The 25181-nt window shown below is 47.6% G+C and overlaps 1 protein-coding gene across 1 annotated transcript in view; it reads right to left on the reverse strand.

Annotated features, from left to right (window-relative positions):
• PPP1R16B (protein phosphatase 1 regulatory subunit 16B) overlaps positions 1-25181 on the reverse strand; it is a 63949-nt gene that overhangs the window by 14375 nt on the left and 24393 nt on the right. The window contains exon 3 of the mRNA XM_071760002.1: positions 1785-1855. Within this exon, the coding sequence (XP_071616103.1) occupies positions 1785-1855 (71 nt within the window). The remainder of the gene's footprint in view (positions 1-1784; positions 1856-25181) is intronic.

Below are 25181 nucleotides of genomic sequence, written 5' to 3' on the forward strand. Positions count from 1 at the left end.
CATGCAGGATGACATCGGATGGACTGAATGTCACTGGTGTTTTACAGGGCCTTCTGGTTTGGGGGCAGAAGCAGTAAGAGAACAATAGCAAATATGCAACACAGCTTCTGTTCCACTGGGTCTTCCATATTCAAAAGCAAACACAACAGAAATTCACCCTAACCAGTATAACCACATACCAAGGGATGAGCTGACAAGCTGACATTCCCTTTTCTTAAAGAAAATCCCCCACACTGGCATGTGATGAGTAAAAGAGTAAAAGCTCAGGCTACCTACCACAGTTATCTGAGGAGATGCAAACTGCATTCCCAGAATTATGAGGTGCTTCAGAGGGCACCTTTCATTTCCTGAAAAAACTCAGCATCCTCCATGCCAGGGGCAGCCTCAGCCACCTTCCTCTGAGGGAGGTGGAATTTGCTCTTTGATCCACCTTGTGCTCGCTTCTTGACATGTATGATATAGGCACTAAAATAAAAATTCTTTTTCAGGAAGCCTGTTAGTGGTCTTACACATTACTGCAGACCCACACAGGGGACTCTGCTCAGCGCTGCAGTATGGGCTTGAAATGGGACTGAATTACACCCCACAACCACATTTTAGCAGCTGAGTGATAAGGACTTCATATGCATTTCTATTTCTGTTTACTGTTTGTTCTGGAAGTGAGGTTAAAGCCATGCTTGTCACCCAGCCAAGTTATCACAGCAGGGTAACTGCAGCCTTCACTGCCAGCAGGCAACACTCAGGAGCTTCTTTCTGTTCAGAGATTCAGTTCATTTCAGTGGATGTAAAGTTCCCACCTCAGTTCCCAAATGCACCTTTACAATAACTGACCCTGCAGTGGGCAAGGTGGGATTCTCCCTGCACCTCACAGGTAGCACTATGAGGCTGACAAGATTTCCATTTGTGCAGAATAACATCTCTTGGGAGGTGGTGGTGGGGACCTTTTATTCTCCTGGAAGCCAGTTTGCCTTTTTAAGCAAACATCTTAAAAAAAACAACAGCTTTGAAGAGACCTGCTAGAGGCTTGCAGAAGAATGCAAAATCCCAGCTCAATGGGAGCATTGACAGCAGGGACTGATGGCAAGAAGACCACAAGTCCCCATTCCGCCCTCAGAGCCGTGTGACAACCACACCACTGTTGTTTGGGGCGGGGGAGGCAGCAGCTGCTGGGCACAGACCCATGGGGCCACACACTGCCTCTCCTGATGCTTTCACACTTAAAATCAGGACTCGTGAGGAGGGGTGGGGATGGAGGCCTTAGGAAGAATAGAAAAACCCTTATGGGATCAGTGCAGGGGCTCCGAGGAGGGACACAGATGTACACATCACTATGGCAAGTCTGTGCTTCAGTGCCTGCTGCCACCTCATACAGACTTTTGGAGGCCCCTGAGCCTCCAGAGAGCAGTGTCTGGCTCTCTGAGCATCCTGTGCATCATTTATCTAGTTCAAAACTCATGGTTTGACAAAGCCTCTAAAATTAACTTTATCTGCTTTAAGCCCCACAAAGATTAAAGGATGGGAGAAATATTCACATCTGAAACCCAGTCCCAGCTCCTGAGCTCTAAACAAAGTCTGGGGTACAGCAAGAGAAGGGGTTTAGATTTTCATTTGCTCTTCAGGAAATGGAATCATCAAGACAACATGGTGAAGTTTCATTGCTTTAACCAAGAAAAAAAAATGCAATAGAGGATCTCTCTCTCCATTTACCCCAACTCTGTCCAGAGGGCAGCAGGAAGATGGGACCATGCAGAGCAGGGAGCTGTGACCTCCTCCCAAGCCCTCACCTGATGCAGTGCAGTTAATCCATCTTCATTGCAGAGGTCTGGGCTGACGTTGCTCTTCAGCAAGTAGCACACTGCAAGGGAAGGAGGCAGGAGGGAAGGAGTCAGATCAGGAATCCCAACACACTTCTTGCTCTCAGCTAGCCCTGGCCAGTTCAAGCCAAAGGCCACCCACACCATCAGTGTCCCAGCACAGGCAGAGCTGCAGGAGACCTCAGAGCCAGGAGTCCAGTACCAGCACCAACCCACAGCCATGGCAGGGCTGGTGACAAACAGACCTTCTTGGGTTTATCCAGCAGAGAGCACCAGCATACAATTTTCCCCCAGCTTCCTTTCAAAGGAGACACAGCTATCATCTTCATATGGCTGTGCTGGAACAATCTACATTTTTATCTTGACCTTTGCAACCTCTGCACTTTGCAGCCCAGGAGAGCTCAAAGACACTCAGGGAGTTTGGAGGCCTCGGTTACAACCATAAGGGAGATCTCACTGCAGGAGGGGATGAGGTTTTGTGTCAAGAAGTGACCAGTCTGAGACAAGAGGACAAATATGTTCAGGGGCCTGGCACATCTAAAATACAGTGGGGTTGCTTTGGACACTTCACATAAACTTTTGAGTACTTGAAGAAAGCTTTCCAGAGGTTTTAATTTTCTTATTGCTGCTTTGGAGGGAAAGGGTATGATTTATTCCATTAAAATGCAAATTTCTGAAACACATGAAAATCCATTAGCCTCTAAGTCAAATAAAGTTTGCTCAGAGATACAGATCTTGCAAGGGGTAATAGAAATAAGGCTGGCAGAGGAAGTAAATGAATAGCAACACCAGAAACTCTTCAAATTCAGTGGAGCTGACAAATCTTGAGCTATACCCATCTTCTGTTGTTTACTTGCTCATTCCCCACACTAGATTTCTTCCCTATCTAATGTTTTTTCCCACCTCAAATGTCATTGACAGCACAGGCACAAACCAGAGGTTCACAATCACCTCCCTGGGGCCAGGGTAGCGACAGATATTCAAGTCCCATCTTATTTGTTGGCAAGGATGCAACCACTATGCATAACCACAGCTGCAAAATAAGGAACACGAACAAAGCTCAAAGGGCATTAAGCACCCTCAGAGCTGGCAATCCATGAGCCTGCAAGGCTGCTCTCTCCCAAAGCATCCTGCAGCCTCTGCTCTCCTCTCCCACTGTCAGGAGGAGCAATTTTCCCAGCACACCACGGCTGTCCCTGGGGACAGAGCTCTTCTGGCATCCAAAGCAGAGCACGGAAAACATGTCCACAACAACATCCATGTTGATTTATGAAGCTTTGTTTAAGGGACCTGGAAAATGCACCCGTAAGAAAGGCAAATTGAAGCCAAAGTGAAATTTTGTTTGGAAGCCACTGGGCTGATGTTATCGGAACGGAAGGCAGAACAGGACAGAAGTAAAATAAAACACTTTGTCACAGGATTGTTTCGCCCAACCCAAAATGAAAGCTGGAACTTACGTTTGCTGGAAACAATTTCAAGGCACTGACACCTGCTCGATGAAACTGATAGGAAAAAGCAGAATACAGCAAAGAACAAAACTCATCCCCCACCATGGCAAGTCCAAAGAGTCTGAGCTTTTTCCAGCTCAAAGAGCAGGGCAGGAAGCCCTCGCCTACACTCGCTGCACACCCCCCAACACTTGCATGCTTGACAGTAATAAGAGTGCTGAACTCCAGCCAGTACATCCAATTTAATGACTGTGCTTCTACTGTTTCTGGGCAGCCCCAAGCTCCTGGCTCTCCTAATCCAAGCTGAGTGCTAGGCGAGTCAGTCACCAGTGGATCTGATTGTCTCTTATTTACTTTGGATGCTCTGCCATTAGGGTTTTAATTCAATCTCAGTCATTTAAAAGCCATTGTGTACTAATGACATGCAGCTCTGTAATCATGTTTTGCCTGATTATGGAGATTTGGACAAGTAGATGCTGGCAGATTAATCTTAGGAGTGCTGTTCCTCTATGGGAAGAAGCAGCAGCATAAATCCCAGCTTGTTAGGGAGCATCAGGTTCGGTGTTGAAGGTTCTGTGACCACGACCTGACTGAGCTTGTAAGAGTCCATGAAGGGTTAAGATTTAGAGGAGGATTTATCTTACCCTAAAGCAGCTTTGAATTCTCCACTAACCCCTGCAGCAGCCCCCATGTTTGCAGTGCACCCCCTTGGCTTCCATCTGCCCCTGGGACCAGCTCAGCACAGCCCTCAAAACATTTCCCACTCTCTCCCAACACATCAAAGACTGATGAGCACAAGGCACCAGAAAAGAGCACAGAAAATTCAGATAATGAAGCTAGGCATGGATGTAGTTCCAATGGCTCCAGACAAGCACAGATTGAAGAGCTCAAGCTCCCTTCCAACCAGTCCTAAGCTGAAGGTTGTACCTTGGGGTTGGGCAGTGGAGCCCCAGGCTGGGCAGCAACAAGTCCTGGCTCTTTTCTCTAAAGTCAGGGATGTTACCTTCAGTGTTGCTCATGCTCCAGACAAGAAACCCCAAGAGCTAGGCAGAAATCTCCAAGAACTGCAATTTTCTATTGCATATGGCCCCTTTCACAAGCCAGGGGATTTACCCAGTGTCCCACCAAGCAGAACACAGCCCCAGTTCCTACCCACCACCCCAGCAGTTTCATCACCTCCTACTCCCTGCAGGCAGACCTGGAGGGATAACATGTCCATCCTCACCATGCCCAAACCCAGGAACAGCCTCTCCCACATGGCCAGGAAGAACAAGCCCTCCTTTCTAATAAACTTCAGGAGCATTTTGTGGGTTTTCCAATGCCTTTAGAATAGGAAGGGGGTGGTGGGGGTGAAAACTGTGACTGATCTACTCCTTTGCTTAATGCTCAACGTTAGGGACAAAGACCTGAGCAAGCAAAATGCTTCCTGTCAAGCCTGTTGGTGCCAAATGCCTCACTGCAAAGCCCAAGCCCTTCAACTCCCACCCCAGGCACGACCCATGTCCATACTGGTGGGAATCATAGAATGGTTTGTACTGGGAAGGCACTTAAAAGATCACCAAGTTCCAACCCCCTGCCATGGGCAGGGAGGGGCAGGGAGGGACACCTCCCACCAGCCCAGGTTGCTCCAAGCCCCATCCAATCTGACCTTGGACACTTCTCCAGGGATGAGGCAGCCACAGCTTCTCTGGGCAACCTGGGCCAGGGGCTCAGCACCCTCACAGCAAAGAGTTTCTTCCTAATGTCTGACCTGAATCTCTCCCAGTTTAAAGCTATTCCCCCTTCTCCTATCACTCCATGCCCTTGCAAGAAGTCCCTCCCTTCAGCTCAGAAGGCAGCTCAGCACCAGCTGATCACCTTCTGCTGGCTAAAACCTCAGAACAGCCCATGGGAAAGGAAGATCCCCCCCCTACACACAAAGAATATCATGGAAACAGCTCCTCTGTGAGGGAAGGTCACTCCAAGCCCAACAGAAAGGGCTTTTCGGGGTGACACCAGGAGGGTCAGCAGCAGCAGCCTCCACTTTAACACTTATGATTAAGTTCTTAAAGAGAGCTCAGTACCTGCAGTGCTGAGCTCTTTAAATCCCATCCTCTGTGTGTAGGTGGGGGGGAGGTGGGGAGAAGGGGCTGGCTGCGTGGATATGCTTCATTACATGTCAAGCCCAGGTTGTGGGAGGCAGTTTCAAAGGCAGAGCAAATGGAGGGATGAAAACGATGACAATAAGAACTGGGTGAACAAACTGTTGTGAATAATTCATTGCAAATTATATTAACTGAACAATCACTCAAATGCATTTCCCATTATTCTGCTTGCTCTGCCTATAATTGAACCTCTCACACACCAAGATGGTGTATGTTAATCTTCAATTTCTATTTTATCATTCACATCTGTGCTGTGTTAAATGGAAAAAGCTCCCAAACAGCTGTGAAAACACACACTAGGTTTTAAGTCACCCTCCACCACATGTCCTGGGGCAGCCTCAGACAGATTCTCCTCCCTGAACATAACAAACCTGCTTCTCAGGAGTTCTCTCTCCTCTCAAGCATGTCCAAGACTCACTTAATCTCCCCAAACTCCATAAATCAGGAGGAAGGCAAAGAAGTCACTGCAAAGGGAATATTTGGTGGGGGGCAACCCACTCTTGCAGCTGAAGAGATATTACAGCACTATCACTTTTCATCAATGTTACCTCCTACTGAGTGTACACCAGAAACTTTTAGTTTTTAGTACAACTTTTCCAGAAAAGTTTGTAAACCAGAAGAACACTTTTCCATGGAAAAAAAGGCCTTTGCCAGGGCATTTTTCCTAAGTCAACAACATACATCATAAAATTCTAGATGCTATTACACCCTACTCAGCTTTTGCATACCTCAAGTATCACTAACTCATATGAGGAAAAGACAATTGAAACTGACATGGTTACCAGGGAGACAAAAAAAAAAGCCAAACAACTTTGAGGTCCTGATTCCTCCCAAAAATAGATAGCAGCAAACTGTCCCCATTGGCAAGCAGGCTTACCTGGGTGCTCTGAGTTTCCATACACACACCAGAGGCCATTACTTTTTAAGAAGTCCAGGTTTATCATTGATCCTTTGCACTCAATGATTTCTTTCTGAAAATATTTCAGCCCTTCTAGTTCACTTTTTGTGACAGTAGTGGATTTCTTGTACGTTTATACTGGATTTCACTGAATAAAATGAAGAGAAATTTCACTTGGCTTAAGATGTACATTTTACACATTGCTAAGAGTCACTTCCACCCAAGTGTAGCTTTAGACAAAACCCCAGCATAGTGGAAGAAACTCATCCCAGCACTGCTCGTAGTGAGATGCTGGGGGTGTCTGAGCCACACTGGAGTGTTGGCAGATGTCCCCAGCCTGCCAGGCATGGTCCTGCCAATGGGCTCAGCTATTTCAAACATGCATTTTTACTGCTAGGGTTTTGCAGAGGTATTTATTACACAGGAGAAATGCCAGGAAAACAGCACTGAAGCCATGAGCACTCTTCCAGTAAATCATCCAGAACACAGAGTACAATATTCACAGTTAAGAGTGTGTCTGAACCCTGAGCAGTAACAGGATGAACATACTCATCCTCCACTCCCTGCCACACGAACCTGATAGCCTGTGCTGGCCCATTGATAAACTCCACAGATCCCCAAAGGTTTTTGAAAGGAAAAAACCCAAAAACCAACGACAAAAAAAACCAAAAAAAACAACCCAGAAAACAAAAACCCACACTCAGACAGCTTCAAACATTTAGCAGACCTAAAAATAACCATGGCCCAGTTTGCCTGCTGAGCTAGCAACTGAACCATCCCATCGTGGTTGATCACCAAGCTGTCTCAGGAAGGCTCAGAGTCTGTTGTGACACTTCCCACCTAAGTTTATAGCTGGGCATACACATACCCACAAAATCTGGGAAGTTTGGGAACGGGCCAGCAGAGCCCCATCTGCTCTGTGCTGTATTCACACAGGCAGGGACATTTCATGCAGCTACACTCAGCTCAGGTGCTGCTTCTCTCAAGGAAAATCTATTTCTGATTTTGATGTTTCTGGCTTGGCACGGGACACCCTTCCTTAGCCCCAGAGCACCTGCTTTGCCTGGCAGAGGTTTCCCATAGAGCTTGGATGTGCTTGCACTCCTATACAGGCTTTATCCTGACAGTGAGTGAGAGCTGCCAACAACTCACACGTGTATTTAATGCACAGAGTCCACTTCTTCCTCCCCAACTTCATGTCTACTTCAATCAATTTTTGCTTCATGCTTTGACCCCTATTCATTGTATCACTGTAGTACCAGAGCCCCAGAACCACTACTGTAAGGTGACAGCCATCTACAGCTGCATCTTGAGTGAACAGGCCAAGGCACCCAAACCCTCCTGCATCCCAGGTTTTTCTTGTTCTGAATCTGCCTCTTCAAGCTCTGATAATCTGCTTAGTGCTAGAGATGCTAAAGCATCTTTATTTAATGCCATCCACCTGGGATTACTCTGGTAAGTGACAGTGTACAAGTTATCCATCTGCATGCAGTGATGCTCCAAGGATGCAGCAGAAACAAAGTCAAACTCATCCCACAATAGAAAAAATAATAATTAGAGGATGCTGCCAGCTGAGAAGCTTTTCTAAGGATTTAGTGTCAGGTTCCAAAGCAGGTTTCTCATCCTCTTCTGCTCAGACTAAGAGTGAAATTGGCCCACACAGGAGATAGCAAATACAGGAAAACTGAAGTCAGATTATTTGCTTGGCTTCCCATTCCTCATCTGGTATTGGAAAAATAAATAAATCATTTTGTTCTGTTTTTTAAACAGATGATGGGCTTTAAGAGGGACGAGTGTTTTATATAACCTTCAGGCTCAGCTGCCTTGAGCAGGATTTCTGTGGGCAGGGAGCCAGGGAAGCAGATTCCCTGGTATCACTGTGACAGTGACACCTGGGCTGCCACAGAGCCTCTTCTCTTGTTAAGAGGCATTTTGGAGCAGGTATTATCTATGAATGGTGTTTATTTAAGGAGCACTAAAAAAAAATATTTAAGTCAGACTTATAGAGCTCTTGGCCAAGGAGACCAAGGCCAAGTTTCCCCTGGGTGACTCAGAAGCTGCAATGAAGAGCAGAGCAATGCTGGCTTTTAGGGTGTGATGGGTGCTCAGGAGAAAGTAGTGGTAATGTGCAGAAGGAATCATTTCATAGTGGCTGGAGCCACACAAGGCAATGGCCTGAGCCCAACAGAAAGGCAGAGATGAAGGAAAGCCACGTCCCTCAACAGCAGCTCAATAGGAACCCACATCCCCATCTCTTGAGTTCAGACCTGAAACATTGGGTTTGATGGGTGCAAGAAGGGGGGAAATACACATCTTGTTTCCTTTGTGTTTCAGGCCAGGTTAAATGAAGGGCACCTTTAGATTCAGTAAGTGCTTGACCAGGACCTCCTGTTCTCTTAATCCTCTGGCTACTTGCAGCTTCCTTCCTACAAAAGCTCCTCTTGGAAGTCATGATAACACATGCAAATCCATTCAGACAACACAACATCAAAGCCTTTATCTGAGTAGCACAGAGGATCCTACACACCTACCTGATCAAAACCTACTTTTGATGTGTTGGACCAAAACCTATCTGCTGAGACATGCAGCTCTCATCACCTATGATGTCCATACCAAACCTACTAGAAAATACATCTTTCATGGGAACCAAAAAGAAAATGCATCAATAAATAAAATAAATAAATAGCTTTAATAGGAATTAGAGCTGAATGAGTGCTTAGTTAAAAGGGAGCAATGGTGGTGGGAGGTAAACATCTGCAGCTACTTGAGAACATGTCAAGCTTCCCCAGTTCCCTTGACACAAACCAGGTGATCAGTGCCCGAGGAGCAGAATTGCAAAACCCCCCCCTCCAGCTCCACGCAGAGCCAGCCTGGCAGTATTTGCAAGAGGATATTCTAATATGCTCTGTCAAGCAGGAAATAGTTCATATTGCCATTTGAAAGTGTTATTAGGTTCCAGAGTCAACAGCCTCTGCCCCAGCTCATATTTCAGGCATCCTCTGACCCCAGATAAGCAGCTGTACACTGACCTGAACCACATCAAGGTTTTTGAGTCTCAATTATAGAACAGGAAACTTTCTATTTAGAGTAACGGGAAAGAGGTTTTGGTGGAGGGGTGGGGAAGCACATCTCTGCTTTTCAAGCTGCCCTGAGTTAATAGCAAGCGACTCCCCACAGAGACAGCCTGGTGACCACAGCCAGGAGCTCACCAACAGACCAGAGCTCTCCCATTTCTGCTCCTCAACCTTCTTTTCTCTGCTGTGCATCTCCAACCTTGCCCTGGTCTTTAGAGAAGCTCCAGCTGTGGTACCTTCTCCACCCTCAGCATGTTTTGTTTTGGGTTTTCCCCTCTGGCTTTGTCTCCCTTTAGTTCAGGATGAAAACACTGGGAAAGAAAATCTTTAGAAGACAGAGGACTGAGCCAGATACTGAGGGATGCTCCCAGGGGTGGCTGCATCCATGACACAGGGTGCCACCTACCCAGGGTCAGCAGCAGCAGAGTGTGCTGGGACAGGCTCTGCCCTCTAAAAGCCAGCTCTGTGTGACACAGCAGTGGCAGGTGCCAGCCCCCCAGGGACACCCAGACACCCAGCTCAGACGTGTCTCACCCCAAGACCCTGCAGAGGACGTGCCAGGAGCTCTAGAGGAATCTGCTGAACCATCACTCCCACCTCAACCACACCACTTCTGACTGCAAACACTGCACTGCTGTGCTGGAAAGGAAACAGCTACAGAACCAGAAAGTGTCACCTCACAACCACCACCCCCAGTTTTGGGTTTTTTTTTTTGTCAAATTAAAAAGTGTGGTTTCCTTTCTCAAAGCAATTGCTACGCAAAGAAAATTTCCATGCCAGTTTAGCAGCAACTTGAACTTCACCAGAGAAGCATCAGCTGATCCACAGCAGCCCTTCTGTTCCTGCCCAAACCTTTACAAATTCTACATGAGTCAAAGATTTGAATTTTAACAGAGCCTTTCACCCAGAGCTCTGAAAGCTCTGCTGCTGAGCTCCAGGCTCTCTCCAGGACTGCACAATCAGCATTTGCCTCCTCTTGGGGATGCCACATCTCAGCCCAAGTTAGACCAAGACTCTGGAGGCTCAGGTTTCTTTACTGAGGTCACAGAGACAGTCCATGGCACAGCTGTGACAGTGCCCTCGAGTCCCAGCTCCCATCTCTGTCCTTTAAAGCATGAGAAAAACTCTCCTCTCCTTCTCCCCCCATCCTCTCAGATGTTCAGCCAAGAGGAGCTGGGCAAAGCAGCTGAATTCTTGATACTAAAAGCTATGAGGGCAACCAGACCCCAAGGTGAACCCTGTTTGGAAAGTCTGCACGTGGGTGTTTTGAAAAAGGAAACTGAGGCCATGGCTCTCAGCAGCAGCTCTTACTGGTCTTGCTCCCTCAGGAAGGTCCCCACTGCTCAGCTGGGACCTGTTTGCTGCCCACCTGGAGAACCTGGGCTGGGTGAGAAGAGGGGGTCAGGAGGTGGGCAGTGAGGTTATCCCTGGTACAGTACTGTGCTGCAACTTAACTGCCAATCAGGAATGGTGCCAGCACCAAGATGGAGCCCAAACCACATTTGCCTCCAAGCCTACATTTGAAAACCATTCCTTGTTTGGTTTTTTTTTGTTTTGTTTTGTTTTTTTTTTAACTCCCCTCTTGCAAGCCCAAGCCCCAGAAGCTTGCAAGTTTTTAGGGCTGCTTAAATCGGACTTTCAACCTTTGTGTAAGTGCCTGTCAGACACAGACTCCTCACATAGTCTAGAGCTTCTTTTTCTATTATCAAAAACCCCACATTTCAGTTACCATCCAGGTCAGACCCCTCCAACCCCAAAGCAATGCCCAGTGTTGAGCATCACCTCAGAGCAGCTGCTGCCTCACAGCCCCCACACCAGCTCAATGCTGGGTCAGGGACAGGGACAGTGGGCAGCTGTCACTGGCCACCCAACAAGTCCCAAAGTGCCACTGCCCCATGGTGGGACCTGGCCTGGAGGTGTGGGTGATCCTTGCACCTGAGCAGGGGCATTTCCAAACCCCCTGCACCCAGGTTCTCCCTGATGCAAAGGTGTTGTCAGCATCACCAAGGGGATTAGACAGCCACGGGGATTTCTCTCCTCAGCCTTGGCAACCAACAGCTTCTTCTTGTCAGAGAAGTCAAGAGAGTTTATCCATGAGCATCCTTGTCAGAGGTACTCACAGCTGCATGGAAAGTAGCTCAGATGTTTAAGAGTTGAACCAGGAGTTAGCACCTGAGCCTGCAGAAATGCAGGGTTTTTCCACAGTTACAGTAATACTTATAATTGATGAGAAAGGCCTGACAGAAGGTAAGAAATCAGTGTGACAGCTGCCACACCATTCCTAGTCCACCCATCCAGGAGCTGCAGCTGGAGACCATCTACCTCATGGGCTTTGGGCTTGAGCCAGTTGAGCAGAGTCAATAAAGTTCTATAGCTCTATAAAGATCATGGCATAAACTTGCTGCAGGCTGTTAGTAGTGCAATCTGAATTTAAAACCCATTATTCTGAGCATGCAAGGTAAGAAAAAACAAACAAGCAACAATAAAAGAAGCCCAACAAAAAAAAAAAAAAAAAAAAAAAAAAAACCCAAACAAAAAACCCACCACTATCAAGAATACTGGGCAACCAGTCGATTTCCTTAACATTTCCTATGTTCCTTGAGGGAGGTTTGAAATCCCCTCCCAGGAATCCTCAGAGAGTGCACACAATGCCTTTCAATTAAGTCAAAACAAATCATGCAATGATACAACCTGGACTGATCTGCAACCTGACAGTCAAACACTTTGCATAATATTTCTTTCACCTGCCCCATCACACGAAGTTGACAACTCCCTCCAGAACTTCTTTCCTCCCAAGTCCTACGAGGTTTCTGCTTCCCACCCCCTCCAGCAGAGGCTGATGCACTGGAGCTGCCTGGGTGCTGGGAGTTTTGCCCACGGGGGAGCAGCCCCAGAGCTTGCCAGGTCACTTAGGCTTCAAAAAGACAAAAAGTCCAACAAATTTCCCTCATCCCCCCTTGCCCATCCTCAGCCAAACACAAACCCAGCAGCTTTGCTGCCAGCTCTCCTCTGCCCAGCTGCCTGAGCTCTGAGAAAGAACCAGTGCACAGGGTCAGCAGAACTTTCCTTTTTTTTGCAAGTGGCTCCTTTGCTTTCAGAAGCCATCTCAGTCACCTGGAATGCTTTCATCTACAGAATGTGATATGAGTTGAGATAAAAAAGCCCTTCAGAGCAGGGAGGAGAGAGCAAACCCTTCCCCAGGCTGCAGGGGAGTTGTGCTGATGGCAGCAAGGGACCAGGGATGCTCCTTGGCCAGAGGGGAAGGCTGGGATCCAACCCCATGGCACAGCTCAGGCCAGGCCAGGAGCTCAGATCTCCCAACACACCCTAACAGCCTTCGGGTCAACCTCTGCCCATGGTAGTGAGCACTTAATGTAAAGTAAAAAAGAGCTGCAACCTCCCCCAGAACATGTGTTATCTTAGGACTTCAGGCCAGGTCACTGATGTTTCACCCTGTTTCAGAGATAAGCGCTTTGGTTTCAGTGCATACAGTGATTTTATTATTATTTTGCTTTACTTAGATGCTGGGCTTATCAATACTAACCAAATAAATACTTTACAAACTACTACCAAATTAAAAACACCTAATTCCTACACCTCTTAGGCATCCTATTTATCAGAGCAGTGTCTCTGAGTCTTGAAGACATAAACCCCTAATGCTGGACACAAGGAGCTGCAGGAACATCAGGGAGTAGAGGGAAAGCAATATATCCCACTCCAGTCCTGGGATGAAAGACCCTGGCCAACTCTCCATGTCAGTATTGCAAGTTAAATGCCTCCCACATCCTCTTCAGCAAGTGTCAGCTCAGAGGAACTGTAGATTTCTGCATCAGTGGAAAAAAGCTGCAGTTTGCCAAAATCTACTGCATTTCCCAAGAAAAACGCAGTTTTCAAAATAATTAACAGTCATTAAAATTCCCCATTAAGTTTTGCCATCAGCAATGGCAAAACCATTCTCCTCTCCACGGCAGTGAAAACTCTGCTCGTTGCTATATTAAGCCCAGTTTATATTAAGCTCATTTTATTCCACCCTGTTTGCTTCCCAGAGAGCTCCCTCACCAGCAGATCCCTCACATCAGGGAGCTTTTCAATACATATTTAATACTACAAGAGCCCAAGCATCTTGGACCACCTTTCAGCTGTCATAATGCAAGAAAGGTGACACTCATTTCTGGTCCTGAGTGACAGATCTCCTTCCCTGTCCTCACTGCAGCCCTTCCACCAACATATGAGCAAACTGGGAGAGAAGCACTTCAGGCTCTGCTGCCCCTGACAGCTCCTGTGCAGTGGAGGAGAACACACTGCAACAGGAGATTCCCTAAGAGAACCCCACACTTTGAACATTAAGGCAAAAAGAAAGCCGAGCTCAAGCTTTGCATCATCGCCCACTGATTCATAGAATCATAGAATTGTCAGGGTTGGAAGGGACATTTAAGATCACCCAGTTCCAATCCCTCTGCCATGGGCAGGGACACCTCCCACCAGCTCAGGCTGCTCAGAGCCCTGTCCAGCCTGGCCTTAAAAAATTCCAGGAATGGGGTTTCCGCCACCCCTCCGGGCAACCTGTTCCACAGTCTAATATTTTGACTTAAAAATTTATTGCAACAACAAAATGCTTTAGGAGCTCAAGCCACTTTACTAAGTTCATTAAAGTAATTAATGCTTGAAGGGCTGCTCTGCTGACAGCACTAATTACAGTTGCAGAGTGGATCCCAGAGGCAGTGCAGGGGACCAGGAGCCAGTCCAGGGCTGGTGCATGGCCCCGGGATGATGTGCAGTCCCCTGCAATCACTGAGCTCTGTGCTGCCCAACCTCTTCCTGCTGCTAGAACATTCAGTACCTTCAGCATGAGTACAGCTCAGCAACCCTGGCAGTCTCTGGTTAAAGAACATGTATTTTTCTGCTGACCAACATCCATCAGAGCTCCATAGCATCTTACTCAACACATTTTTTGAGAGCAGGTCCTTCAAGAACAGGAGTGGAGCTGGCTTCCTGCAAGGACAGGGCCCTTACAGATCTTTGTCAGGGCAGGAACAAAGGTGGTCTGGGTCCTGGAGACACCATGGACTATTTTATCCCTTGTAAAGTGAAATGGGGGGTTGCACACTCCCTCACTGACCAGGGGTACAACTTTCCTGACAAGTCCTGTCCTTCACACATGGGCAGACATCCATATTTTCAGTGGGACTTGTGCCAAGAGAACTGGTACCTGTTTTGGGAGATGCAAGAGATCTGATCCTCACTGCTAGATCTGTGATCAATTAAAAGAACCTTACTCAATTGTTTTTGGTCCCACCTTGATCAAAAATAGTCTTGAAAAAAAATTATTACTTTCCAGCCAGTGATTTTTAACAGTTTCTTCTGAGATGTTTCCCACATTTCACATACTGAAGAAAATCCCACTCCAAGCCTCTGTTACCACCCCAGTTAGAGCTACGACAGAGAAGTCCTGTTTGTTTCTGTACATCATAAAAAATAATCATAAAAAATAATTCCCTGGGAAAGGACCCCACCAGGCCGGGAGCATCCAATGAGGTTGGGATCTCACAGGAGCAGCTGCAACCAGTACAGTTGTATAATGGAAACGTGACCCACAAACCTTGAACCAATTTTTAGCTCAATTCCCCTTTGACAAATGAGTGGCTGAAGGCTGCACATGTCATCTGCCCTGGCTGCTGCCACCCTTTGCAGCTGTGACCTAAGGCTTTTACCTTTTCCCCATCCAGCACAACTGGAAAGAAGGGGATCACCACCAAAAAGTGAATTAAAACAGGTTCTGGTTGTGTAAATTGCATGATCTGTACAACATGGACATGGAGAACATTTTGCTGTCTAGGAGCTCCAGGCACCACCCCACATTTTTGGCTGAAGGACACAAGAAGGAGCAGAAGGAGCCACGGTGCTGCCTCTTCCACCCAACAGAGCACCCAGAGCACTGAAGCAAGGGAGTTTCCCAACATCCCTCATAGGTCAAATGGCCACACACAGGGCACAGGGGACAGCACAGCTGCAGGGGCTAAAAGGGGCAAGATGACAATCAGGCTTGGCATGAGGCACAGAGAGTTTTCAGGACAGACCACATTAACCTCTTCACTGCTGAAGCTTTGCTGCATGGTGGGGCTGTTCTCAGGAGGGCTGTTTCTCTAGACAAACCAAAGAAACCAAATGGGTTTGAGATGCTTTGTGCTTGTAACACACAACAGCATCAAAGAGATTAAAAGGGAGAAGATGTGCACCAGGGACATTGGAATAATACCCCTAGGGAAGCAGTGGATTCCCTAACACTGGACAGTTTTAAGACTCGGTCTGACAAAGTGCTGGGAGATCTCATCTGAACTGCATCCCTACCTAGAAAGGTTGGACCAGATGATCCTTGAGGTCCCTTCCAACCTGGCATTCTGTGATTCTATGATTTCTGGAAACAGAACACCCATAAAAGCAGGGATGAACACTCAGTACATGCACGTGAGGTTCAGGCAAGGCCATCTCCACTGCAGACAGAGAGGTACAAATCATGGCAGCTGTGATCTGCAGAGTCACTGGGGAAAGGGGGCAAGATGTAAGGCAAAGCCATCTCCTCCACCTCAGCACCAGTCAGAGCCAGAGTCAGATGGGATTTCAGACAGACCTGAGCCCTAAAGCAGCTGGCCAAGATGTGCAAAGCTTCCCTCAGGTTCTGTTTTGTCTCTTAGGAAGAGGTACTTCAAGGAACTGTGGGTGGTGCAGGAACTGTTATAAGGAAATCCTTACACTGTCAGCAGTTTTGGGATGTTTTGCAACTGTCTGGTCCCTCTTTCCTCCGCCCAAAGTGTTTAAATCAAGAGGTTTTCAGATAGTGGACTACATGTGAATGACAAGGCTTCCCCAGCTTCTTAGCTGTCAATCCTTTTGTTTCCACTACTCCTGCTGGAAACAAGGAGATATTTGATGTTGCTGAAGCACATCCCCCAGGACCAAACCAGCAGGGAGAGACAGGGCCAGGATACACTGACCCACTGATGAGTCCTATTTGGCCACATTTCTGCATCATCTCCCACGTGTCCACAGCACACCAGGTACCATATCTCCCTCACAATTAACACTTCCCATTTCACCATAAAAACAGCTCTGCAGAACCCAAACTTAAGGAAGAGGAGGAAACCAAAGAGGAAACCAAAATTAAGCTGGAGCCGGGAAGAAGCTACAGAAGCCCCTTGGGATGATGCTCCTGGGAAGATGTCCCTTGCCAGGCAGCCACCATCCAGCTGGTTAAAGACAAGAGGTGCACAGCCAGATTTTAGACATCCCACCCTACTGCAGCAGAGAATGCTTCCCGAAAAACCCCGATTCCCTTGCCGAGGGTGCCAGCAGCTTTGCAGCAGGCGGGTGCCCGGCTGCGCCCCGAGGCACGGGAAGCTCCGCGGCCCCGGCTCACATTTCCCCAGTTATTCTTATCTTGTCTCACAGGAACTCCAGGCTGGTTTGCAAACCCGGAGCCTATTCGGGGCAAACAAACAATTCCCTGCATTCACTGAGTGCTGCTGAGCCCGGGCACGGGCAGGGTTTGTGTGCAGGAGAGGCAGGGGATGAGCATCTGCAAGGATTTTGCAGCACACCAGCATAGATAACTTATTTATGCTCCCCAAACCAAGTGATTTAAATTCCAGGGTGCTAGAGATTTTAATCCCACGCTGATTTTTCCTTTCTTCTATGCTCTAGCATGCATCAGCATTATTGAGAGCGATACTCAAAAAAAAAAAAAAAAAACCAAACCAAAACAAAACAAAAAAAAAAAAACAGATTTCCTGAGCACAGAGTACAGGAAAATGTTTTCTGAAGCAAATCAGTTCAACAGAGGCTCAATAAAATATGATTGATAATTAGTGTTTTCTTTCTGACAGGTAGTAGCAACTGTCTTCCCCATTTAAGGGGAATCCAGTGTATTTGCCAATTTAAAATGAATCTGTCCCAAAATGAAACACAACATCTGGTAAAAATATCCTCAGTGAATATTGGCTAAAGATTTACAGAGTTACAGACCAGAGTTCCACCTGCTCCAGCATCAGCCAACTCAACAGTAATTAGGGTAGAGCTGAGATGGCCTTGTGGAAAAAGCCATCAGGCCAATGGAAAATGGATGGGAACAGCTAAATCAGTTTAGGTTTCCATAACAGGGGTAGATCAAAAGAAAATTAACCTGATTAGGAGGGAGAGAGACACTGATCCAGATTCATCAAGCAAAGCAGAACAGCTCTAAGTGACATTTATGGGTGCTTTCCTCACCAGGGTTGCACAAAGCAGCAGCCAGCACATACCAGTGGGTCTGGCCCAGATTTAGGGGCTAAGGGTAAACCCTTGGTAAAACAAGGACACCTTCCCTCCCCCCAGCTCACTTTCCCAGTTAAGCAGCAATGCAGAACAAAAAAAAAAATAGGCCATTAAAAGAAAAAAAAAAAAAAAAGCCCCCCCAGTATAATGAAGTAGAGTCAGTGATGCTGATTGCCTGCTGGAAGGGCCATTCCCCTGCACCAGGCAGCTCCTCCTGACTACAGGCAGGTGGGAGCCAAATTGCCAGACCAAGGCTCCTGGCTCAGCCCAGTTCAGCCAGTGGGAAGAGCCAGGCAGGAGGGCTTTGGTTCCAGCAGTGGCTGTGCCCATGCACAGGTCCCTAACATCCCACTCCGAGGATGCACACTGGTGTATTTATGTGCTCTTTGATCCAAGCTGCCCTTCAGGCTGAGGCAGGGCAGGTTGGAGCTGCCCCCAGGGATGCTGGCAGGGCTGAAATGATGCATGCACACTGTGTCTGCTTTCCTAAGGGAAGTCTGATATGGATACTGGAGCCTGGCACCAGCACCAGTCAGTGCATCTGGTATCTGTCACCTCCTCCAGTAAATCCTCTCCTCCAAAAGATCAGCTCACTCTTATGCACAGCTGCCTCCACCCCTTAACAAGGAGCTAATTTTAGTGAAATGCAGCCCCTCAGTGACTTGCTGGGCACCTGGGTTCCTGCTTCACCCACTGCTCACTTATTGAGGGCTCCCTGAAAACCCCTCTGCCTTGGGAAGCACGGCTGCACTAACATCAGGACCAGCCAGTGCCAGCACCTTCCCCCTATGATGCACCCAGGCTGGAAGGGCAAAAAGCCTCCTCTTCATACACCTGCTGTCCCCAACTCCCATGGGAATGATCTCAGGGCTGAACGGCAGCACAAAAAGCTCCCCAGTGGTTTAGGAGAGGGCTCCCCTGGTCCCAGCCCTGCCAGTCCTGCTTCTTCCTGGGGCTGGGCTCATCCCAGGGGATGCACAAGCACAGCTGCACGTCTTCTTTGCAAAGTAAATTCCCCCTCCTGCCAGCCTGTGACACTTCTGCTCGGGTTAAATGCCACAAATCAGCATTTTGCAGCATCACCCTGTACACCATAAACTGCCAAACCTAATGAGGTTTTTGTTGCCGCAGGAAGCTGTCCCAGAGCTCCTCCTGCATCACACGCATCCTGCCCTGGCAAGGAGACATCCAGCCCTCCCTTTGCCTGCCCCACAAGCATTTCCACCAGCAAACCCCCTCCCAGCTCAGCTCTGCCAACCTGTTTGCAATTGCTCCCCTGCAGAACTGAGACCCTCCTGTACATGAGGAGGATGCAGAAGCTCAGGAAGCTCCCACGGGAGACACTCTTGGTTCTCCTGCTTCAAAACAATCTGCCCCATTGGGAAGGCAGCTTCCCACACTGCAGGCTTCTGCTACAGCTGTGGAGAAGGCAGCTGTCCCAACAAGAGCAAAGGGATGTCCCCAACAACCAGCCAGTGCCCACAATCCTCTCATACTTTAGTGAGAAATAATAAATGTAGGCAGAGCTCTGCATGGGTCTCACCAAGCCTCTGTGTTCCAAGACAGGTCAGACATGAGCTGTCATCTCCCAAGGAGCTGATACTGAGTCAGATGTTATTAGGATCTAAGACAGAAATTGCTTTGGGACACGGCAAGGCTGCAAAGCCGATTTTGCCCATGGCAGCATGAATAAATATCCTTCTCCTGCCCTCAGTGCCAACCCCCCTGCTCGGTGGGTGCCAAGGCTGCTGTCTTCACCTCTCACACAGCAACCAGTGCTGGTGTCTCAACTCCTGGAATCAGCCCTCTGCACCACCCCACCTCAGGACCTCCATGGAGGAGCTCTTTGAGGGCACAGCAAAAACAGGACAGCTGCAAAAACAAGGTGCCACCAGGACTAGCAGCATGTTGTGAGGAAGAGCTTTAAATAGATGTGAACAACTCCATGGGCAGGTAAACAGGGTCCTCCATTTCTTTCCTGTTCCACAGATGGAAAACCCACAGGCCCTTCCTCTGGGAAGGGAAAGAGGAGGGTGGGGAGCACAAGCATCAGGGGTGGTTTCCAGTATTGGGTAGTACCGACTGCCCCAGGGAACTCCCCTCCCCACATCAAGGAGATGTTTCCACTGCTGCTGGGAACTCCTGGTGCTGCTGGGGGCAGCCCCCAAGAAGGACAAAAGGCCATGTCAGCTGTGTTTCAATACTGTAGGGTAGGGGTGCTTAACTGGGTGATCTTTTTACCAGCACACAATGGGGAAGAGCTGAGCATTTTTCAGATGGACTCTGAACTCCTAAAGGAGCACAAATGCACGAGGTGACCAAACCGAACTGATTTCAGTAGCAGTTAAAATGTCCAAATATCTTTACAGATCTGTGCCAAAATCCTTAGGGACTCACAAGATGCCCCCAGTTAACAGTGGCTGAATATGCTTCTATCAGAGCTTGGTCCAGGAAGGCTGAATGAGCATGGAGTTTCTGGAAGCTTTCAAACCCAAGTGACTAATGGAAGGATCAAGCCAAGCCAGATGGCCAGACCTCTGTCTCGTCACCCCTGCCCTGCTCTGGGCATGGCTCTTTCCACCTCTACCTGCAATTCATGCCGTCAATCCTCCTTCACAGGAGGAAATCAGACTACATGGATTGCCCTTCAGCTAGAAGACAAGTCTTTGAATGTAAATGAAGCAAGAAATAATTCCCGTTCTCTTGTTCCCCTTAGGGTAACCAACCAGATCAATGCTGCAAATATTCCTGCTGCTCAACAAGGGAAACCTCAGAGCACCAGGTGACACAATGCAATGATGACCCAAATCTCAAATCCAGGCTACAGACTCAGTGCTGACCAGCACTCAAATGACAGTCTGCCTTGCTCGGAAGAGTGATGGAAAATTGCCACAGATGAGAATAATCTGGGTCACGGGGCAGAGCAGCAGCTTGTTCCTAGCTGTTCCACAGCCACATGATTAACGTTATGGAAGAATAAACTGACTATGAAAGTGCACAGGGAATCCTGCTTAGATGCCCTTTAAGATGAAATTTAAAACTCACTGGCCCTTCTAATAAAAACAAAAGAGACTTCCAGCATTTGTCCGTGACCCTCTGTCACCTACCAACCCACATATGCCATGGCTTTGGCACAGCATCCAGCAGCAGGTTGGAAGCTGACCAGTTACAGCCCAGACTGGAGCTTTGTCTCCCATTCAGGGCTTGCATCATTGTTTTGACAGCAGCAGCTTAAGGAGGAAAGAAAACCCTACCATCAACTTCCTGACAGCCAGGAGGATGTCACTGCAGAGCCACAGGGACTGTCCTCCTTCACCAGAGCTCTGGCTCTTTCTAACACCTGCTATTTCAGGCTGCCAAACTAAAATTTTAATTAAAGAGTCCCATTTAAGATCCCAAAAAGCCCTGTTCTGGCCTTGCTAATTAAAGACAAACTGACAGGATCTGAAGTAAAAAAATAAACCAGGTCTGAAAAGTTGGAGAGTCACAGAAAGTTGTTTGAGCTCTAAGTAGGTTGGAAGTCACTCCCTGTGGGAATGGCAAGTGTTGTCCAGCCCCTGGTTCCTAAGTTAGAACCTGGTCTTGGAAGAGCTGATGGGCTCTCCAGAGGGTTAATCACAGCAGTTCAGATCTCACCTGTCTCCACTGGCAACACATGAGAATTGAACCCATCAGTGGCAGACAGATGCAGAAAGTGCTCTTCTTGCCACATCCTTAAGGTGAGTGAGATAGGTGCTTCTTCTCCTCTCCAAAAGGCAGAGAGTTGGTTGGGATTTCCAGATGATTTCCATATCCCAAGCTGCTGAGCAGACCATACATCTCCTGCAGAAACAAAACCTGGGTGCAGCAGAGCTGCACAAGGACTGCAGCTGCCCTCCCAGCAAGTTCCATGGGGAAAACTTTGCTTCTATTGAAATAGATGGTTTGCTTGGTTTTTACATTAAGGATCCTTCAGATTGGGTCATTTGAAGGACTTTATTGACCACACCAAGCCATAATGTCTCACGACATTCAAGCCTTACCATTTCAACCAGAATTGTGCCAGTATCAGCACTTCATCACTATCCTTTGCTGCTCTGAATCAGACCAGAGGGGAAATACTTTGAAGGTGCCAGAATCTTTCCCCACCCACTCAAAATATGGATGTTTCCAGACAGATGTAGGTGTAGCACAGGACAAAACACAAGCTGTGTGCAGATAACACTTCCCTGCTATGGAAACCATCAGCTGCCAACAGGGTCAAAAAAATGCAAGAGAGACTTTTGGGTTGATTCCTGCTCCAGTTTCCTCTTTTTAGAAGTGGACACTATAGCAGTAGCCCTTAGGAGAAAAAAGGTGGGGTGTTTTTTTTTTTTGTTTGCTTGCTTTTTGTTCATGGATTTAGGCTTGTTTGGGTTTGTTTTTTTTTTAAACTAATATGGTCTCTCTCATCAACCCAGGTGAAGGCACACAAATTGACTTAATACTCTGGAAGTTTCCCATTGCATTTCAGAGCTTGGAGCTCTCACACTCAAGACAGGGACCACTCTTTGCCACCTTGAGAGCACAGCCAGGCAGAGCAGCCAAGACCATCAAAAAAGAGAGAACTGAGAAATCTTGGGGAAAAAAATCAAGTGAAGCCAGGCAGAGATCAGCCCACCAGGAAAAAGTGGATTGAAATCTAGCTTGAAATCCTCAGCCAAACCCAGAGATGATGCAAACTGTTATTAAATGTACCCAGAGCCTGGGACACACAACTGAGCACCTAAAGCCAGTTCCCAACATTTGCAGCCAGCCTGCCTCATGCTGTCTCAGGAATCCAGAGGCCAAAGTCAGCAACAAGGAGTTGCAATTGCAGGGACCTCAATGGAAACTGCATCTGCCTGCTTGGTGCTGCACATGGGCTCTTGTTCCCCGAATTACCAGGAGTGCTGGGTGCTTGATTGCATCTTGGCTCTTGATTACAACTGCATCAGCAGACAGAATTAAACAGTTTGCTTCCTGGCCTATTTAGCATCCTTTAGGTGATGGGTTAGAGGGTAGGCAAGGCTTAGGAGATATTTTAACAGTTGTGCCAGGCGTCTGATTATTTTTGTTTTAGTTTTTAGCACCACGTTTGCAGCTGGTGATAAGGTTTCCCAAAGATCTGGCCAGGCTCCAGAGGAAAAAACAAGCAGTGAAAGTGTATGTAAAAGCAGCTCAGCACTAGGTTATAAAGCACTGCCTGAACCAGCTGCCATAGCAACTGCTATTAGAGAAAGAATTAGAGCATTCTTCAGGGAAGCAGGAAAACTCACAGTCAATAAGTGCAAGAATGGGATGCAAAGTGAAATAAAGGGGGATAAATATAAGCAAGGGGGAAAAATTCACAGAAGTGAATGAGAAGCACAGCTGCCTGCACAGGTACCTGCTCTCGTGTTGCAAAGATGCCTATAAATACACCAAGACACCTAACTCCAACCTCATTAGCAAGCATTTTAGACACAGATGATCCTGCCTGGGGGCAGGAGGTGGATTACATGACCTCCTAAGGCCCTCTCAACCTCTATTTTCCACAATTCTAGGAGGAAGAAATCTACACCAGCTGAGCTGACCTGAATCCAGAAAGGCAGGAATTTAAATCTAGGAAAAAAAAAATAAAAATAAAAATTTAATCCGCTTTTCAAGTTTTCCTTGACCAGAAGAAGCTGCAGAAAGCACAATCTGGAGCTGCAGCTTAGAGCCAAGTTGTTCCTGTCTGGAAACTATACCCAAGCACTGTGTTTTCTACTGCATCAAGGTAAAGCAGCCACTTGAGGTTCAGCCCTACAATGCAACTTCACCTCCAGCAATACTCATTTCCCCACCAATATTTAATTGCAAAGAAGAGGGGGGGGATGGGGATGATGACCTGGGGGGTGTTGTTTTCAAAATACATTTGAAAACACAATGAAGCTGCAAAACTCCAGGTACCAGCAAGCTCTGGGGAGTGATGAGGCCAACATCTCACATCCTTTTGGCAGCATGAGATTTGATATCAGAGGCAGAGCCGTGGCTATCAGAGGTCACAGCCCAGAAGGACAGACAGAGGGGATTTCACTCCAGGTTGCTGCTGTTCATCATGCAGAAGATACCAGAGGCCCCCACAGAGCTGCTATTTACTGTTTTCTCTTTATTGGAGTGGGACAAACCACGCAGTTCATTGGAGCATAGGAAATAGCACAGGCCTGGAAGGCAGCCAGGCAGGCAAGAAACACGTTGTCTGAAAGAATCCTGGAGAGAAGAGCTAGTGTGGCTGTGGTATCAGCCCCTCCACACTGCTATCCCACCCAGCAGGCAGCCAGGCCTGGTATTTTCTATGCCCCATCTGACCCATATCTATCACCCTTGGTCAGCAAAAGTATCATCAGGCTCCGACTGGGAAGTTCTGGCTTTGACATTTGGCAGCCTGGAGATATCAGAAGATAAGCAGCCATCCAAAGCTGCCCTCCACATTGTTGGAGGCAGAGAAGGCAGGATGGGGAAGGGAAAGGTTAAACACCATCGATTTAGCACTTCTTTGCATGCAGGAACATCCCTGGGCACCTGTTTGAACTAAGATCCCATCAATAATCCACCTTGGGCTGACACAAATCCTGACGTTCCCGGGGAAGGCGGCTCTTGCGCCCCGAGCTCTCCCTGCTGGGATTTGGCCAGGCAGGGTTTGCAGAGCAGATGGTGACCTTACATATCCTACCTACTGCACCTTGCATGGACAGCCCCAAGAGCTTCAGCCTTCACTCCCCATTGCCCAAATCTCCTTTGGAAAGGGAATACTGATGGCTGCATTAAGCAGCAACCATCACCAGCACTAATAAACCAAAGAAATGCCCAGGGTTCATCTAGGGGTACCTGGGACCAAGGGGACACTGGCTCTGAGTTTCCCCTCCAAAAGATTTTGTAGTCAAATTTTAGAAGCCAATTAAGTGATTCAAGCCACTTCAAGCAAGAAATAAAATCTGGCATTGGCAACAGTCACTGGCCAGTCCCTGTTTGATTAGAACACTTTCAATCCAAACAGACCCTCCTGACTGGAAGGCCAAGTAGTTTGAATCCAATGTTTCTTCATTAGTGCTATGATGAGTTACACAAGAATTCTTTTCAGTGGTACCAGAAGTAATGGAAGATGGCACACACATAAAAGCCAGCAACCAAAATTATGTGAAACACACCCATTTCCATCTCACAAACCAAGAGGCTTTCGTGTGCTCTGCTGAAACAAAGTGTAAGAGGAAAGATTTGCCCTCCAAGCTGGGGGTGGGCAGCTGACCCTGCAAGGCCTTTTTGGGGAAGGGAGGCAGGGTGTGTTTAAATTTTTATCCAAAAAATTCCAGCCAGGATCCCTCCATCACCATTTCCCAGTGAGTTCAGTCAGAAAGCATTTGTGTGCATGTTTTCAGTTCTTGTTTTAGTCAAGCAAAGCAATTGCTCCCTGTGCGGGGTGCAGGAGGGAGACTGCTCGTGCTGGGAATCCTGAAACTCAAAAGATGTAGAATTTC

This window comes from Heliangelus exortis, chromosome 16, assembly GCF_036169615.1.
Source record: "Heliangelus exortis chromosome 16, bHelExo1.hap1, whole genome shotgun sequence".
Taxonomy (NCBI): domain Eukaryota; kingdom Metazoa; phylum Chordata; class Aves; order Apodiformes; family Trochilidae; genus Heliangelus; species Heliangelus exortis.